This window comes from Ostrea edulis, chromosome 4 (genome assembly GCF_947568905.1).
Source record: "Ostrea edulis chromosome 4, xbOstEdul1.1, whole genome shotgun sequence".
Lineage (NCBI taxonomy): Eukaryota > Metazoa > Mollusca > Bivalvia > Ostreida > Ostreidae > Ostrea > Ostrea edulis.
In genome coordinates, this window is record NC_079167.1 from 30,712,294 (window position 1) to 30,731,922 (window position 19,629).

At 34.9% G+C, this 19,629-nt stretch overlaps 3 protein-coding genes across 4 annotated transcripts in view; 1 reads left to right on the forward strand and 2 right to left on the reverse strand.

The window, feature by feature from the left end:
* Window positions 1-1,666: 1,666 nt before the first annotated feature.
* LOC125671486 (uncharacterized) lies at window positions 1,667-10,324 on the reverse strand. Of its 2 annotated transcripts, none has more exons than XM_056161199.1 (4): window positions 10,278-10,324; window positions 6,453-6,671; window positions 5,214-5,381; window positions 1,667-5,067 (listed from the first exon to the last, which is right to left on the reverse strand). In XM_056161199.1, the coding sequence occupies exons 2-4, from the start codon at window positions 6,622-6,624 to the stop codon at window positions 4,058-4,060; spliced, it is 1,350 nt and encodes a 449-aa protein (XP_056017174.1). In that variant the 5' UTR covers window positions 6,625-6,671; window positions 10,278-10,324; the 3' UTR covers window positions 1,667-4,057. The 2 variants fall into 2 exon arrangements, with proteins under 2 accessions (XP_056017174.1, XP_048763206.1); XM_048907249.2 differs by having other exon boundaries at window positions 10,246-10,281.
* A 2,243-nt stretch (window positions 10,325-12,567) lies between these two features.
* Window positions 12,568-13,854, reverse strand: LOC125671487 (transcription factor Jun-like). Its single transcript, XM_048907250.2, has one exon. It carries the CDS (start codon window positions 13,852-13,854, stop codon window positions 13,000-13,002), a length of 855 nt encoding a protein of 284 aa, XP_048763207.1. The 3' UTR covers window positions 12,568-12,999.
* A 273-nt stretch (window positions 13,855-14,127) lies between these two features.
* LOC125671489 (mutS protein homolog 5-like) overlaps window positions 14,128-19,629 on the forward strand; it is a 55,284-nt gene continuing 49,782 nt past the window's right edge. Inside the window, exon 1 of the mRNA XM_048907252.2 lies at window positions 14,128-14,351. Within this exon, the coding sequence (XP_048763209.2) occupies window positions 14,128-14,351 (224 nt within the window). The remainder of the gene's footprint in view (window positions 14,352-19,629) is intronic.

The window sequence follows — 19,629 nt, forward strand, 5'->3', positions numbered from 1 at the left end:
GCTCTCTTAAACTGACTTGTAGCATTCATCGATTCATTTAATGTTAATTGAATGATTGCTCTCTTTGATTGCATTAATAATATTCATTCAATTGATATGCGTAATGACTCTTTTAGGGAAAGCAACTACATAATAATAAGAGACATCTTTCATTTAACATATCAACAATCGAGCAATTATTCCACTACATTGATGTGCACATCAATTGAATTGACGAGAGCAATAATTGAATTGATGCATGCATCAAATCAATTATTATTGAATTGATGCGCACATTCAATTATGAATTATGAAATGATGAGAGCAGTAACTGATTTGATGCGTGCATCATTTGAGTTTAAGTTAATATGGAGCTGCATATTTCCTACGCTTCTAAAAACAAACCATGTATAGAGTTATAATAAACATGGGTGTTTACCATATTTGTTATATAAAAATGAAGATTCAAGACCCTTTGGGAAGGGGTTAAGAATTGAGGATCGGGCTAACTTGTTAGCTATAAAATTCTTAACTTATGTCTTATGCATCCAGTAGATAAACTTGTTATATTTAAAATTCTGAAATTAAGAATTCCTGGTTCAGGCCAGGGCCGGGCATATAATCATACAACTTGAACAAGTATATCAAACATTTCAATTATTTACCACAAGACACAACACCTACTTACAAGTGTTGCCTTTTTCTGGTTATTCTCTTTAGAGAAGTGGACAGGCATAGTCTACATCAACAGATTTAGGCTATGCCTGTCCACTTCTCTGATTTAGGCTATGTCTGTCCACTTCTCTGATTTAGGCTATGTCTGTCCACATCTCTGTTTAGGCTATGTCTGTCCACTTCTCTGATTTAGGCTATGTCTGTCCACTTCTCTGATGTAGGCTGTGTCTGTCCACTTCTCTGATTCAGGCTGTGTCTGTCCATTTCTCTGATTTAGGCTATGCCTGTCCACTTCTCTGATGTAGGCTATGTCTGTCCACTTCTCTGATTTAGGCTATGTCTGTCCACTTCTCTGTTTAGGCTATGCCTGTCCACTTCTCTGATTTAGGCTATGTCTGTCCACTTCTCTGATTTAGGCTATGCCTGTCCACTTCTCTGATTTAGGCTATGTCTGTCCACTTCTCTGATGTAGGCTATGTCTGTTCATTTCTCTGATTCAGGCTGTGTCTGTCCACTTCTCTGATTCAGGCTGTGTCTGTCCACTTCTCTGATGTAGGCTATGTCTGTCCACTTCTCTGTTTAGGCTATGCCTGTCCACTTCTCTGATTTAGTCTATGTCTGTCCACTTCTCTGATGTAGGCTATGTCTGTCCACTTCTCTGAATTAGGCTATGTCTGTCCACCTTTCTGTTTAGGCTATGCCTGCCCACCTCTCTGTTTAGGCTATGCCTGTCCACTTCTCTGATTTAGTCTATGTCTGTCCACTTCTCTGATGTAGGCTATGTCTGTCCACTTCTCTGATTCAGGCTATGCCTGTCCACTTCTCTGATTTAGGCTATGTCTGTCCACTTCTCTGATTTAGGCTATGTCTGTCCACTTCTCTGATTTAGGCTATGCCTGTCCATAGGAGAATAGTTTTTGGTGTGCTCGTGCATCAAGGGAGTCTCGCATTTAGGAACCAAGACCATATTTTTCGCGATCAGCAGTGTTGATTCATGACAAAAATTTTTACAAATGTTTGCTCAGATTTTTATTAAAAATTTAAACTTTGCACCTGGTGACCCCTCCCATTTGAAGTACAGCCCTTTCCTGTGATGTCACATGACTATTTACAGTCTATTTATAGCATTCAGTAGTACCCGGTACAATAATTTGCATTTATTCATAAAAATTTCATAAGATCAGCAGCATTTTTCACCCCAAATAAAATGATAACCTCACAACTTATCCTCACACCTCTGTCCTAACCAGCTGTTCTTACCTCACAGATACATCTCCGACAGAAAATGTCATCTCCTCATGTGGAGTTAATGGTCTGAAACCCTTAACAAATAAACTTCTTTTGCAGACTACATGAACACTTTCCTTTGTGAATATACAGTATAGAGTGTTATAAGTAATGTACTTGATACTCATAACTTACTGACTTTATGAATCAACAGCCATTATATTAGTTTTAAGAGGGTATGTGCATTTAGTTTATTATGTTTTCTTCCCAGAAGGTGGACATATTGTTTTAGTGTGAATTCTTCTGCTTCTCATACAAAGTTTGTCTGGGCCATAACTTTTTTGTCTTTTGACATAAAGGCCTTTGATATTTGATATGTAAGTATACCATGATAAGACAGTGTGTCACATTCCATTTTTGATGACCTTTAACCTTTTATGTATCAGTAAAAAAAAATTAGAATTTTTGGGGTATTTTTGTTGTCCAGGCTCCGGGATCATGAAACTGTCTTAAACTTTAAGATTGTCTTAAATCAATAAAGTTGCACTTAAATCTTAAGACTGGTCTTAAAGTGGATCACAAAAATATCACTTAGACTTAAGATTGGTATTTTGTCTTAAATTTTAAGACTGCCTTAGAGCTATCTTAACTTTCTAAGACTGTCGCTAAGTTTGTTCAAAATGGTCGCTCTGGTTGTATTTTTGAGGCGAGTAAGAGAAAACGAGCATGATATCCGTTGTTGAAGACATCTGCCCCGACCAAGAAGCAGACAAATCATTTGTTTAAGAAAAAATAGACCGTCAGTAGATCGAAATCACAGGATCTTGATGTTGAAAATCATATAATGAAAAAAATTGTTTTTCTATAAGCAGAGTACTCACGTAAAATGTTTGTTTCCAGGAAAAGAAGTAAAATCCCTGTAATCGAAAAATAACACCACTAGCCTGGAAAAATTGAGAGCGGGCGTATTCAAATGTATAGGCATGAATATGACTTCTTTAATATGTGATCAAAATATCGCAGGATTGATCGCCCGATTGTCCGTTTCACTACCTGATCGTAGTTCGTTAAGTAGATGTAAACGTGAAAGTAGCACGTACACATACAGCTGTTTCACTTAAGAGTTACGACTACAAAAGTACATGCATTTACCTGACTGAGTTTGTTGACAATGTGGAAGAAGAAAACAATCATTACTTGCAGTCTGCATTTGCACACGAATAATGTGCAGTCCGAGCCCGAATTTGAAATTAATTAAAGTTATCCTTCTTTGCTACGCATGCAGTCAACAAAAATGAATAAAGGCATCGAATTTAATAAAATTATCGCTTCAATCACTCTTACATTTCCACTTTCATTCATTACTACTTTTAAAATGAGGGAGGCAACATGGCCAATACATCAAACTTTGTATGTACGTGTATGTAATAGCGAAAAAAGTTTCTTTTTGAGAAGGGGGGGAGGGGGGTTGCTAAATGTATGTGCCTGCGTCAGCATTAGTGATCATACATAAACTAGATATTATAGACACTGACTATGTTGTTTAAGTCATTTATTTTTTATATCCTATTGTTACCTCTATAGCTCTACACAGAAGAGTTCCTTGTTGTCATAGCAATTTAAGATTCTAGACTTAGACTTAAGTTAAGACAATCTTAGATAAGATTTACTTAAGTTCGTTTTGTGATCCATTTAAGTCAGCAGTCTTAGCTAAGTCCAAATCTTAATTTAAAGTCAAAATTTTGACTTAACTTTAAGGCAGTTTCATGATCCCATAACTTTTTTATCTTTTGACAAAGGCCTTTGATATTTGGTATGTTGGTAAGTTTAATTTACTTATATGTTCACAACACTGTCCTTGGTTGAAGCACATATACATATAGGTGACTCTTATATACAGTAACTTTTAATTTTCTACTTTAAAGATGATCCTAAAAATGATTTTTAAAAACTATGGAAAATGGAAGGGAAGACATCCGTTTTAGTGAGCTAAATCAATTCTTACTAGTTTTATTTAAAGTTTATTGATCATAATAAATTCAGAAAGTTGTGCATACAAATACTGTAAAACTTTGTTTCAATAAACAGAGTCAGTGTGGGGTGGGTGTAGGGGGTGCAAACTCAGTTCATACATTATGGATATACCAGTGTACATGGAGTCCTCCCTGAGTACAAATTATGGATTGAATGGTAAAGAATATAAATAATCTTTCAACAAGTGTGGTAGTGGAAGCCTCCCAATTTTAGAAGGTTGCACTAAACTCAGAATAACAAATTTGCACAAACATTGAAGGTTGAACACTTTTGGTAACTGTAGTATTCGAATTTTTCTGTCCCAGCAAGCTATTGCTACCTGCTCTCCTGTAGTAGTGAGAGATAGGCATGTGACATTGGGTGCCGCAGACCCTAATTTTACCGAGATATCCTCAAAATCTGAACAAGTCACAGTCAAATCAATCTCAAACAATGGACAAAGCTCGTCTGCATCCAGTACTTTGATTTTTAAGTTAAAAAGGGCTGCCACGATGCAGTGTGAATCATAGGAATATCTGAGGCAGTCCACAAAACTACCCAGATCGTCCGAATGACAAAGCATCCTTTTTTCATCTGTGTTGATTCTGTACAAGATCATATCATTGGCTGCAACAAACATGATGCAATGTTGGGATCTCGCGTCAAAATCAAAAGATCCTGGCCCGCAGAGTTCACATTCTAAAATAATATCCTGGAACACATCACAAACTCGCTGGTTTCTCCTCCAATCGATCACAATCAAATGCCCCTTAGAGAAGCCAACAGCTATATGTCTGTTGTCGGGCGACCACTTGACGTTTTCTATTTCGGTATGGGGAGCAGATAGTGGTGAGATGTTGGGATAAAGGTCCCGAATTTTTATCACAGCATCAGCATGCAATACACTGGAGGATCCAAAGATGTAGAGAGCGTAAACACTCGCTGCCGTTTTCGCAAGAATGGCATGATAGTTGCCATCTGAGGACGTGGAATAGTCCCTGTAGTGGGTGAAAGTGGGGTCATGTGCCCTCTGCACAGTTGGAGCCATTGGACTGTATAGAACTGACTGTTCGATTATGCTTGACGTGGATAAAGTTGTGAATCGGACTCCGTTTGGATTTATCTGCAGTTTTGGAAACCCCTCACAAGTTGTCTGGGGAACAGTGCCACATTCTGGATAAAGAAATTTTTCAAAATGATTTTCCTCAAACCCATGTAATTATTTCCAACATTTTGATACATTTGATTAGTACAAGGATTTGTATGTTATATAATGATTTTATCAGACAGTTTAATTATTTATGGGGATGTTGACTTACTTCCAGTTTTAAGATTGTACTGTGTGACTTTTCCACAGGGCATTGGAGAGACCTTTCTCCACACTGATCCATGAAAAACTTGGAATGGCGTTGATGTAGAGAAAATAATGCCATCATTGTTTGGGAAAAACTGACAAAACGTCCACCAAATGTCGACAACACCCGAGTCTATAAATAGAATTACATTTACTAATGTTTTTTTCAGGAATATACCTTCATTTCAATGTTTATAATTCTCGATATAAATTGTAACAGGCAAGTGACCTTTCAACTCTCGGGTGAAAACAAAAATCACTTTAGGCCCGGAAACTGTTTACCAATTAATATCATTGTTTAGTTTGTTTGACTTAGTAAGATGGGAAACTGTTTTCCTATATCATTGTTAAGTTTGTTTGATTTAGTAAGATGGGAAACTGTTTTCCTATATTATTATTTAGGTTGTTTGACTTTGATGCTTGGATTCTCAATTGCAAATTTGTGTGTGAATGTGGTGATTTCAGATGAAAAAAGAAGGTCTAGAAAATATACATCTGCCTTCCACAAACTAGCTTTATCAGGCTTAAAGGTATTCGTAATTTTTTCCTTATAAATAATAGAAATAATTACAAAATATAATGGAAGCTTTAAAAGTTCCCTATAATTGCACATCTTCACTTGCCAAGGGTTTTCAGTCCACACCCTCCCCATAAATGGAATCAGAGTGGAGTGGACCGAAAAGCCTTGGCTAATGATGATAATTGCACACTCGAGATGAGAAATGTAAATGTCGTATGATATATTTATTGTTGGGTAACACAATAAATATAGTGATAGGGTGGTGCATCTGAATACGCAGTATATACTGGGAGTCAAAAACTGAAAACTGGTCAATCTCCTGAGAAAAGACTTATGTAGGCAAAAAAAACTTGTTAGAACAAAGGATATAATAATGAATTTGTATTATTTTTTTTTATCATGGGGTGCTTGTACACAAATGCTTTAAAATCAAACAGAGGTTCACTCTTTATATATACTCATTCTAAAATGTGCGACAAACTTGCAAATCTCTCATCATCCCATACATAAAAGCTACATCCATTAACTTGCAGGCCACACAGCTTAATTTCACTTGATGCTCTATTCGGTCCAGTATCACAGTCAATGTTAAATCTCAACATGATTAATGTAGTGTGATACAATGATTAAACTGTGACATCTTCTTCACAAAGCACGCTAATTTCACAAAAAAATTTCACTTACTTTGTACAGAATAATTTGGAAGAATGTTCAATATCTCAATTATCTCCCCTTGTCCTTTGACTTTGTCTACTGGAAATTTTGTATATGTTTTAGAAGGGTAGCACTTGATAACATTTGGACAAGCATGTCCCTGGGCTCTATATCCTTTGGAGGAAGATGCAGCCAACCCCATAGCTGAACGTTTCTATAGGGCAGCCATTATAATGTCCTGTTTCCCACCTACAAGTACATGACGTAAGTAAAACATCATATATACCTCAACAATGTTTTGTTAATATAAATCTTTGCCATTTCATTGTTCTCTCTTTCCAGATGTTGAAAACATGCAAAGAAGGAATGTCAACTATGCAAGTTACCCCCATTGTTTATAACATATGCACAAGACATTTATTCATAAATATTTACAAGTTATGCAAAATACCCCCATTGTTTATACTATGCACAAGACATTCATTCATAAATATTTACATTCGAACATGAATTTGGTATAGCAAAACTGAGAAATAAATTGAGGCTTACTATGGAATCATTAGAATTCATGGTGGCTCAATTTTCGTGGAATTCGTGGGTACCCCTCACCCACGAATTTACATCCTCAATGAATAAAGACAACTAGTATACAAGAATCTTACAAATATATAAATCCACGAAATTACATCCCCACGAACCCGTAAAAATTCAGCAATCCACAAAAATTGGCCCCCAAGAATTTAAATGATTCTACAGTATTAGACAACATATATCACAATGACATCAATTGCTTTATCAAATAACAAAATTGACGTCACTATGCCAAATCACAATTCTGCGGCTGTTCCATCTTATTGACCGACACACACAAAGAGCACGTCTGTTGTGCTGACATTTGTTAACAGTGAGCCCAGTCATCATGCATCTCATTCAATTTGTTTGTCAACACAAAAGATATGCTAAAAACAAACATTTAATTCTGAAATGGCTAAAAAGACTATGACAATTCAAATTTATTGTTCTTGTTCCTTATTCAGGTAGTGTCCCCTCACAAAAATTTCCAAAATGGTGCCGAAATATTTCCCAAGGATATTTAAATGATAAAAGCTTTTTTTCAACTAAATAATATGCAAATCAATACTGAGATCATGTGTCCTACCACATTAAGCTAAAAGACTAACCCCCCATGTGCAGACAGCCATGAAACATTAAGCAGAAAATGAAATTCAAGGCAGAGAAAGGAGCCAGGTCTCGAAATTAACATATGCCTGTCAGTCTGTGACTAGTTAAAAGTCTGGCGGACTGACAGACATTTGTTTTAGTCAGTCCGATGTGTGTTGCTACAACTTATTACACGTACAACCTATTTATAAATGATGTATGAATTATCTATTGTAAACTTTCACTTTCCTTTTGAGTACTTCCTGTTTTAAAGTTTTTACTTCAAACACTCCTTTGCAATTCGACCAACATATTCTATCCTTCGCCATCGTTCGATGTAGACCATCATGTAAATTTTTAAACATTTCTGAATTAGTTTTGAACATTATAAATTCCTTTATAACTATTTTTTTTTTCGTAGGAACTTTTGAATTAATATATTTTTTTCATTTTGCCAATATGTGAACCATGTGAGTAATTTTCTTTCCTATTTTTTGTAGCCTTTTACCACTTCATACATACACAATAAAGTACATGTTAGCACACATGTATTTGTGTTGTTATTGGTTTGCTAGCTGTTTCCACCAGACAGCATATGATGGGACTGGTTAATTATCTAAAGCATCATTTTGGAGAATTTTATACACACATTTGGCATGCTTCGATCTGTAGATATCAGACAAATCTGATTCGTAAATATAAATCCCACATTTAAGTGTTACAATATTGTCTGTCTGAGACATATTGAGTTAAATTTTAAACATTTAAATCTTAATTTTAATAACATTAACGAAATATGTTTAATTATTTCTGGAAAACTCTGTTGGACTGGTAAATTTTTCTGCGGACCAGTTGAAATTATACTCCATCAGTCCGGCAGGATTGGTGACATAAAAAGTTAGCTTCAAACCCTCGGAGTTTGAGAGAACAGTGTGAGAGGTGGTAGAACCATGTCTGCCCCCAATATTCAGTAAAATCTCTCTCTCTCTCTCATCCACTTCATTTCTGTTACATGGGACTGTAAACAGAGGAATCATCTTCCAACCATTGTTTTTTACGTGCACAATGCAAAATTTGGGTAAACATAGTGACTGGACAAAAGTTGCAACATATAACATCGTTTTGCCCAAGATCAATTCCATTGAAACTCATGCACAATAGAATATTTTGAAATAATTTCTGGATGAATTATGATGAAATTTGATTAAACTGCAAAACAGTATAAAAATTCCTCTCTCTCTCTCTCTAGCCGACCAAACCTACTAAGTGAGGATGTCCTCACAATGTGTAGAAGAGAATACACTTTATATTATTCTAAAGGCCAAAAAGTACTATGTTAGATATAGTTATAGGGGGGTACCTGTGTAAAGTACGAAATGAAACCCACCGAAACAAAATGAAATCTACCAAAATGAAACAAAACCCACCAAAACAAAACTAAACCTTCCGAAACAAAATAAAATCTACTGCAACGAAACGAAACCCACCAAAACGAAACGAAACTTACCGAAACAAAATGGAACTGATTGTATAACAGAACACTTTTAAAATTATAATATCAAAAATGGTATCTCATGCCCCTGTGAAAATTACCACATATAAATAAATACAATTAAAGTATTAAAAGTTGGAAAGGGGAGGGGGGTGAGTAAGCACAAAGTGTTTATCTGAAGTTGATTAAATACCATGTGGAATTAGTTTCGGATCCATAAATTTCAGAACGGAGGTTTACAGTCTCACAGGTCAGAGATCTGGGGAAACACACTAAACGAGGGATGGGGTCGCCGGTGTTGGATCTGCCTTTGGGCTTAAATACATGTTTCAGTATTTTTTGCTCTAAAGATAAATCTATGTATACATGTGGATATTGTGTATTTGTATGTAGTATATCAAACGGTGAATTCTGAGTATGTATTCCCGTTCTCTTTGTAATTTCTGCTTCCCTTGTTCATAAGCCTTTTGATTTTACAAAATGCTGACCTCCTCCTGATATCATTGCATTAAATATTTTCCGTTCCATTTTCAATTCCCTGTTTTAGCAACACCCAAATATCTAGAGTTATCTTTAGACTTACTGCATATCAATAATAATTTTGAATAATACATGTATATATATTTTGCCGAATTGCATAATCTTTTCCATTATTGAAAGTAGTTAGAGATCAAATAACAGGTTAAACGTCTTCCTGCTTTCAATTTTCTCAGACACCAGCTTCTTCAAACAATGTTTGATGCTAACCAGTGGACCGCTTAAAAATGTATCAGTCAAAAGACCACATCACAGGGGAGAGAATTTCATTTATATGTGGTAACTTTCACAGGTACCCGAGATACATTTTATGTAGGCCCTATATGGTAGGATTTTTCGATCTTTGGCTTTATTGAGCGACTTATTGACAGAAATTCAGGTGCCTGTGACAATATCGGTGATCGTTGTTCCAAATACTTTAGAGAATTAAATACCTCTACAAAAACTGCCATTATAAATGATTTAATGTTTACATAATATTAAATCGATCTACGTTCTACATAGAACTACTGAATAGTTTTGGTCTGGCGAACATTCACAACCTACAGTAATTAATTAATTCTAATTGTAATTAATTCTACTTCCGTGACCCATTGTGTTGCTCTATTAATCTTTAGCTTTATATTCTGTTACCTTGACGCTGACAACATTTCTCGTTTTCTTACCTTGGCATTAAAGTATGAGGAGACTACTCTATTGGAAGTTGCGCAATATTTTTTGTGCAAGGAATCATTTAGAGTTATTCCCCTTTCTCCAATAACCCCCCCCCCCCCATTAGAATCTTAAAAATATGTTTCATTAGTACGTACCATTGTCTATAAAGGTATAAAAAGAGTGGTGGTTTTTTGAATTGATCATTTTGTTTATTTTTATTCTTTTTTAAGTTTTTCGCTGTTTTTGTTTTTGTTTTTTGTATTTGTTGTTGTTAGAAACGCCACTTTGGGGTGTACGTTTGGGTATTTTTTTTTTTTTTTTTTCATAGATAGACTGTTTCCATATATTCTAGGAAAGATTACTATATAGGCCTAATGTTGTCTTTTTTTTTCTTTTTTTTTTTTCTTCCTTTGCTCAGAAAATGCAAAAATAAGATTGTAAAATTCGAATCTTTAAAATTTTAATAGACCGAGTCAATTTTATTTGAAAATGAAAATGATTTTAAATTTTACTTTTGACAAATAATCACAAATAAAGGAATCAGAACTATGACTGTTGTTTATCTTCACATCAGATTTAAGTCAAAATGAGAGAGAGAGAGAGAGAGAGAGAGAGAGAGAGAGAGAGTATGCTAAATGTGCCAATTCACTAAAACTACAAAGGAAGCGACTCACATAATCTACCATAATTTACAGTATTACATCCTGCAAATTAATATCAAATAGATAAATAAAGAGTGATGATTATATAACGAAATATAGTGTTGCTACAAAGAAAAACCACTATCAAAATATTAATCGAAATCCACGTGTTTATTTTGACAGTTTGATGTAATGTTTGTAACCGTAACGTAGATAACATCAGGCTTACACCGAATTACACCTGTATGGATGCACGAATACACGTGTTTACTAGAAATCGGTCTCTTTGGCGTGCGTACGGTTTCTCGGTGCAGTTCTGCTGGCCGCAGGACAAACTTACACCAAGCAGAAAAACCACACGCCAGATTATTCAAATGAAGACAGATCTAGATCGTGGGTGGAAATAATAATTTTGTTCATAAATCTGTTTATTCTTTGACTCATAACAAAAAAAGTCTTGAAATTAATTTTAATTACTCGTCCACATTATTCTGAAATGCGACCGAAACAAAAAATAATGATAAAATAATAAAAAGTAACAAAATCCATGAAATATCTGATTGAATTTGTTAGGAGTGTCATTTAAATACAAATATAGAACTGGGATTTCAGAAATCGACAAGATCCGCATTACGTACAAATGTGAATTTCTAAACATATCGCAAATAAATGCTACACACCCTTACTACCTTTAAATTTTAATACATCACCATACTTCAATCAGTCACGGGGTAAAAAAATCGTTCTCCTCTTTCTTTTTAGGATAAATTGAATTACAAAATGCCCTAATGATTACCAATTAAATTATACAAATGAACTCTAAAAAACTGAACACTTTCAGATTTCCGGAATTTACCTAGGGTGGTACAGAGTGAGTTAATTAATGAAGTAAATTTGAAAATTCCAGTGGCCATCTTTTTGAGTCAGACAAACATCCAGCTTATCAGTCTCTCCTCTCTGATCGCTAGCCAGGGGTTTCTGAGGAAAATAGTGACTAAACAAGTTTGTTCACCCCCTCCCCTTCATGAATAATTACAAAAAACATCAAGTTCTCCATGTCTACAAAGACAAACCAAAAGACGGCCCGAGTTCACATTAGAAGGAATAATACAGAGGGGATATTCATAATTATGATATACAAATATCATAATGACCAAAACAACATTTTATACTTCATAGTTACTTCTGATCTTCAGCACAGAAACTGCCTCGATTTAACAGACTCTTTTGTTTTTAATAACCTGCAATTTCTTCCACATCTGATAATGTACACCAATCCTCTACTATCAGTCACAATGCAGTAGCAAATCAAGAATTTCAGGGGGGGGGGGGGGGGATGTCCCAGATGCAGAACAAATCCATCTCAATCCAAATCTTTTGATGCTTCTGTTTTTGGTTCTTCTCAAAAGTTTTTTTTCTACCTATGAAACCTATTTCAGTTTCAACGCAGTTTGGCATCATTTTTCAAAAGTAAGTTCCTGCTCATATACTAAAAGTAGGACTGTTAAAATTCTGATGTACCTAATATATATTTCACTGTGACACATTTATTTGAAATGTGAAATACATGTATTTCATATGTGGAATATTTTGCCATTTTTAAAAAAATCACTTTCCTTTGACAGTATTCAGTTATGGTACATAAACAATGAAAACTCCATTTCATATTTTATAAAAATAATTTAATCAGTATCAAATGTAAAAAAAGATATAAACATAAAAAGCAATATCAGTTCATCAATAATGTGGATGGATTTACAAATGATTCATGCAGAGAGTGTGATACAATAAACAGATTCATAGACTTTATTAAAGGGAAATAACTCGATTCCCTCGTATTCTTAAGGTTTCCTGTGTTCCCTATCATAACAGATACATTCAAAACAGAATCATAACACAACTAAACAGAGAAAATCTTAAAATACAGAGAACTAAAAAGACTTTAGAGAATGTTTTTTGATACAAATTCAGATGTCATGACGATTTATTTTCACCCACTGTCAGAATAATTGGCACTGTGAGAATCAGATACAACATATACAAACAGGAATTCCGAACACAATACAGGCACTTCTCTGGGACTTCTAGTTTATCAAAGCTGCAGTGATGAGGAGATCATGATCGAGCATCCACTATTCACATGCTCTATGATCTGCCGTTTCAGTTTACACACTTGGTCTTTGAGAGAACTAGCTGAAGTAACCAACTGGTTATTTTGTCCTTTCAATTCAGCTACACGTTCTTCAAGTCTGGCAATGCGTTCCAATTTTCTGGTTCGACATTTTCTGGCAGCGACTCGGTTTCTCGCTCTTTTTCGTTCAAGTTTGATTTTTTCTTGATTGTCCATATTAATGGGAGACAGGGGTGGGGATCCAACACATGGAACAGTTTGCGGTTCTTCCTTAATTTCATCAATTCTTGAGTTAAACTGAGAAAAGTTTGTTGCAATGCGTGGAATATTAGCCCCTGTTGTTAACCCCCCTGGCAGGGAAGTTGTTGTTGTCAAACCAAGGATTCCTTCACTATTTGAATACGAGGACTGGGAGTCATCATCGCTGTCTGAATTTTCAACCTTGACACTGCTCCGGCTATCATGCGGAGGATGGGGCTTAATTTGATGAAGTTCTGCTAATGCCTCCACGAATCCTCGTGCATACTGCTCCTGCTCTTCGGTGACATGTTTTGGGAAAATAAACTGGGTTGGTGTTGGCGTGGTAGTGACCAATCCATTTGCTTGAATGATCATTTTCTCTAGTTCTGGAGATGCCAACTTCAGCATGTTCAAATCAGGAGAAGCAAGCAAGTTGGTTACCTTTTGTTGTTTGGTTTTTGTAGATCCTGAACTGAAATCGAGAGTCATTTTTCTCTTCAACTGATTCACTTGGTTATTCTCCAGTTTTAAGCCATGTCCATCATCATGGTAAAATGTGCGCTCAATCGCTTCCATCGTTTTAGCCAGTTTCACTCTTTACGAGCACTCACAGAAAATTTTGTCAAATTACAGTCTGTTTGTAAACACAGGACTGATTCACTGTCCCCAACTTCTGGTTAAGAAAATTTTATGAGTCACCCTTGCGCCTGTGAATTGAAAAGTGTTGGTAGTTGTACATTTCCCCCTCTATTTATACGAAAATGAGTCAGTTTCTAAAATTAGAATGACATCATCTTTTCTTCCCATTTCATTGGTTAGCAATGACATCAGCATTACCACTTCCTCTCAATGAGAACTCTTCTTGTTTTTTCCTTTGATTACATAGTGTTCAGTACTTCGTGTTTGGGAAAACTTAGAGGAGTACCGATATTTCAGCAGCCATTTCATTGGTTATTCAAGTCACATGTATTGCCGAAAGGTACTTCGGGAGTTTATGCCATAAAGAGGTCTGGAGAACTGCATAAGGTCAAATCTATAACAGTCCAGCAAGACACGCCTCCAAAATACGAAGTGTATGGGAAGTTTTGTTGTACACATTTCATAAGATTTTTTGGTATAAATAATATCCATATTAAACATCAATGAAGTTATAGTATGCATGCTCGCCTGCACTTAACTTGTGGGTTCTTTGTTTTGGTGCTATGCAGCACGAGACACTTCGCAAAATCACATGATACGAACTGCGTGGTAGGGAAATTCCGAGGAACGATGAGTCACCGTCTATTCAGGTGCAAGGTGTGTATTGTTGGCAATCCGGGTTGGCAATACACAAACAAGAGAATTGGGCAGGGCATCCCAATAAATCATCTTTATTCATGGAACACACCGAATTTTTAATTCAAAAATGTCCATTTTCTTCAAATTAAGCACAAAAATATTGCTTAATTATTTTGACAACTGAAAAGTTTGATTAACTTTTTTGCCTATCGTATATAAAATGTTTATGACGTGTGGTAATCGCATAATGATACCCATTTTAATATTGGCGAATGATAAATTCTCTTCTATCAGAAGTTCTGATAAAGATATTGAATGGAGTGACACATTTTACTAGCGGTTGACATTCTCGATATTGACTCTAGGTTTCAAAATTGAAATTTATAGATATCGGGACTTCCCAGTGCATGACGATATATTCCAATTTTGAAAGAATGACTCAGTCTTCAAAATCATACGAATAGGACAAACCATGCAAAGTAAATACTTGGCGAAAGTTTTATAATGCTTATGACATGCTTGAATATTCCATTATGATTATGTGCAGTGAATATATAAACTAAATCATGTTAAGGCCTAATTAATCCATTTATTATTGTGTAGATTGTAGTTTTGTGATAAGATTAATGATTGGTATCCCGAACTGTATTAACTTAAAATAGAACTTGAGTCATTTCTAAAAATATATACAATGTAAGATTTTTTTTAAAAAAATGTGTTATATATATATATTGTATATGTTTATATTATCAATAGTCAATATTTTCATACCAACTATTTTTTATTTATTAAAAGCCATATTGAATTTGTTTGGTAAGGTCTATAGTATATCCAGCTTATGTAGATATTTAGAAGAAAGTAATTCATATCAGGAATACATATATTGTGGAGCATGATAAAAATTTCTCTACCACAATGAGAATTTACTACCCAACTGAATTTAGACTTTATGTATCTGAATATAATAAAATTATGTAAGTAACAAATGGGTTTCCAAATTTTTGCTCAACGATAGACAGTAATCATGTTTCATTTGTAATGAGTGCATGAACCAAAAGAAATTTCTTTTTGAAATATTATTAAACTGGTATTGGTCTGCACCTCAGACTTAAGCTAAAAGAAATCCAATGAATTCTTGAGACCAGTGTTTATGTGTATACTTTAATGATGTATCATCTCTAGATGCAGTCCAAAACCTTTCCATCACTCTGTGACCCCTGGGGAATAACTTGTCAGTCATACAGTACATTGACACTGATAGAGTTCCCATCAATTTTGTCTGTCACTGCCATCTTCTGTATTACTCAAGAAATTTATTAAATTCCACTAATTATTTTAGTGCATGTAGGACCCAATACCATAGTGCCATACTATTTCATTGATTCAGAATCAATGTTAGTCATCAGCTAGAACTCATATGTAGTAATTGCCACTGGCTTGGAAGCGAATGTTATACATGTAAATAGATATAAATTTAAGTTGTTTATCAGTGGTGTAGCGCCCTTAAGGCAACAATGCAAATAAATACACAGGTTTTTCCATAAAATTATGTAAATAGATGTCGGAAGAAAAGATCATTAATAATAGAATTAAAATCAAAAGTAGAAACAACACATATTTAAAATAAAAACAAAGACACTGGTTATTCTCATTCTTGTGTTTTACTTTCCGAATTTATTCTATCAGTACATATTGTCCGTAAAACTTACTTTTGTTATGATAGATCTTTCAAATGGTATGTCTCGTTTCATCTGCTGTGTTTGTGATTTCACCTTCCAGTGCTTGTCAAATTGTTTAGAACTTACAATGGAGAATCAGTAGAATATTTCTTGCATTGTTTAACTATTCCCATTTTTGAACAATCCAATATATTTAAGAAATATTAGTTTATTACAATAGTCTGTCCCCCCCCCCCCCCCCCCCCCCCCACAAATTTAATAACCAGATCTTGTGGATCAATGTAAGTACATGTATTATTAAAACCCTGCAATTTTTTGTTTATATTAGCACTATGGTAGTAAATGATGCAATAATTTGATACAATTTTTGTGAGTTGATGGGGAACATCTCCGTCCCCATCTTCGCTAGCCAAAGATTTACGATCCGCTCCGCTTCTCTACTTTCAGCATATGATTGGACGCAGGGAATGATCATTCAAAACCCTAAAATTCAGGGAATCTGCCCTGGATCCTCTTGAGGACTTAACCCCACTCTCAACCCCTTGTTGTTTTTTATGCATTTAAATTTTTCTTAGCTATACCACTGTTTATGACTATTTGTGCTTTTATTAAAGATCAGCTGGACCCAGTTGCATGGAGATTAGTTAACTTTAACTGACAGTTAACTTGCCATTAATTTGAACATTTATATAGCATTTTAAAACATGAAGTTGAATGTCAATTAAACTTAACCAATTTTTGTGCAACTGTACCCTGAAAGATTCAGTGGATGTAAATATTTGTTCTTATATGTACTTCATACTGCTTTATAGACTGAGAAGTGCATGCACTTTTCCTCAATGGCTATTTCTGTCTATCCAGCGTAACTTTCAGTCTGATAAACTCAAGTCATATGTCAATGCTCATTATTTAAAAGTAGTATTAAGCCAAAATGAAAGTAATCTATAAATTCACTTATTAATTCAATGAAATTCAGAATGGGCCGATTTAGGATTTTGTGAGTTACAGAGGCCATTAAAATGACCGTTCTCACTTAAAAATGAAACCTTCAAATTTTATATTACAGCATTTGAAATACATTATACAGAAAACCAGTACATTTTTTAAAGTTATAAGTTGTATACATAAAAGAGGATCAATTCAACTAATTACTGAATGTTTGGGAAATAGAAAAAATAGTGAACATTTTGTACTAAAACTTAACATACATGTGCATTTGGACCTATCATAGTGCAGCTTTTGATGCAATGAAAACGTCTTATAAACTTGGTCCTGAGTATTTAATTAATATGTGACATATCAATATGAAGATATATTTTCCTCAAATTCAGGAAGGTAATTTTTTTCCAAATGAAAGACATAAATAACCTCATTCCAAAGTCCTTGATGAAATTTGAATTGTATTAAATAAAATTGCATTATCTTTAAGCAGTTTGATAATTTATTTTGCTCATGTAACTGAATATAATGATATTGATAGTTTTGTCCCCTGCCTTTTGTTATTAATTGGGATCTGTCTGTCATTCTGGCTGCCACATTTCAGGGTTTGAAACTAACTTTTTATGTCACCAGCCCAGCTGGACTGATAAGGTATGATTTCAACCAGTCCGCAGAAAAATTTACCATTCCACCAGAGTTTTTCAGAAATAATCAAACAAACGGAATTTAACTTGATATACCTTAGACGATATTGTAAAACGTATATGAGATTTATATTTACTAATCCGGTTCGTCTGATATCTACAGAGGAATGCCAAATGTGTGTTTAAGATTCCATAAATTTGTATGTTTTTCCAAAATGACGTTTTAGAAAATTGACCAGTCCCATCGGACTGACTAAAACAAATGTCAGTCAGTCCGCCAGACTTTTAACCAGTCATGGACTGACCGACATATATGTTAATTTCGAGCCCAGCATTTTTGTTATACGCCCGTCTTAAGACGGGACGTATTATGGTATGGCGTTCATGTCCGTCCGTCTGTCCGTCCATCTGTTAGCTTTTTCGTGTCCGACCCGTAACTTAAATACTACAAGGCCTAGAATCATCAAACTTTGTCTGTAGATACATCTTGGGTAGAAGGTGTGTCATACATTAAAACCAGGTCACTGTGACTTTTCATTAAGAAGATATGGCCATATATGGCAAAAACTTGTCCGGCTCATAACTTGAAAACTATTAGACCTAGAATCACCAAAATTGGTCAACTAATGCATCTTAGGTAGAAGATGTGTCGCATCCTACTTTAAGGTCACTGTGACATTTAATTAAGGTGATATAAAAAAAAATGCTTTAATGGGTACAATCTATACTGTTAACAATATGTGACGGGCGTATCATGTGCAGTGGCGGTGCACTTTATTTTCCAGACTATTATCTCAGAAAGACCTTGAGCTTTTGCAACGAAATTTCATGCAATAACTCTCTATGACTTGAAGAAGACCCATATTGATTTTGAGGTCAATAGGTCGAAGACCAAGGTCAGTTTTCTCCAAGCTTGTGCAATGACATTAGAGTGATGAATCTTTCAAACACAAGAAAGACCATTGTGATTTTGAGGTCAAAAGGTGAAAGATAGTGCAGATTTAAGTTTGTTCAAATTGTGTTCCCTGGTGGTAGGATGAAGCCACAATTGGGGATCAAATTTTTACATGAACATATATATAGGACAAATCTTTAAAAATCTTCTTTTTAAAACAAGAGGGCCACGAATACTCATATTAATATGTAAGCATCCCCAGGTAGTGCAGATTCAATTTTGTTCAAATTGTGGTCCCAAGGGGGTAGGGTTGGTCCACAATATAGGATCAAAATTTTACGTAGGAATTTAAAAAAAAAAAAGATTTTCAAGAGTGCTAATTTTATTCAAATAAATGTATTTTAAAAATCTCCTAAGAACAAGAGGGCCATGAATACTTGTATTAATATGTAAGCATCTTCAGGTAGTGCAAATTCAAATATGTTCAAGTTAGGGGCCCCAGGGGTAGGATGGAGCCATAATAGGAGATCAAACTTATGAGGAATTAATGAAAACAAATTATTTTCAAAATTAGCAGGGACACACTAAATCACATAAAAATGCTAATGTTTCTAAGTTGCATAGATTGGAGTTATTTTTATGCCCCTTGGGTCCTGTGCCTAAAGTTTGGGGGAGGAGGTACATATTGTTTTTGTCCAGTCTGTCTGTTTGAAACATGAACCTTGCGTATAATTTTTGAATATTTCATTTGTAATTCCTTGTGACAAGACCTTTCTTTTGGTACCAAAGGTTTTAGCTCACCTGAGCTGAAGGCTTAAGTGAGCTTTTCCAGATGGTCAAAATTTGTCCTTTGTCTGTCGGCTTCTCTGTCGGCGTCATCCACGTAAACTTTTTACATTTTCATCTTCTTCTCCAA

Excerpts from the sequence above, each read along its gene's own strand:
- LOC125671486 (XM_056161199.1), bottom strand. The coding sequence starts at position 6,624 with ATGGGGTTGGCTGCATCTTCCTCCAAAGGATATAGAGCCCAGGGACAT. Across the intron at positions 5,382-6,452 it reads TCCAAATTATTCTGTACAAA|ACTCGGGTGTTGTCGACATT; the intron begins GTAAGTGAAATT and ends TTCTATTTATAG. Across the intron at positions 5,068-5,213 it reads GTACAATCTTAAAACTGGAA|AATGTGGCACTGTTCCCCAG; the intron begins GTAAGTCAACAT and ends TTCTTTATCCAG.
- LOC125671487 (XM_048907250.2), bottom strand. The coding sequence starts at position 13,854 with ATGGAAGCGATTGAGCGCACATTTTACCATGATGATGGACATGGCTTA.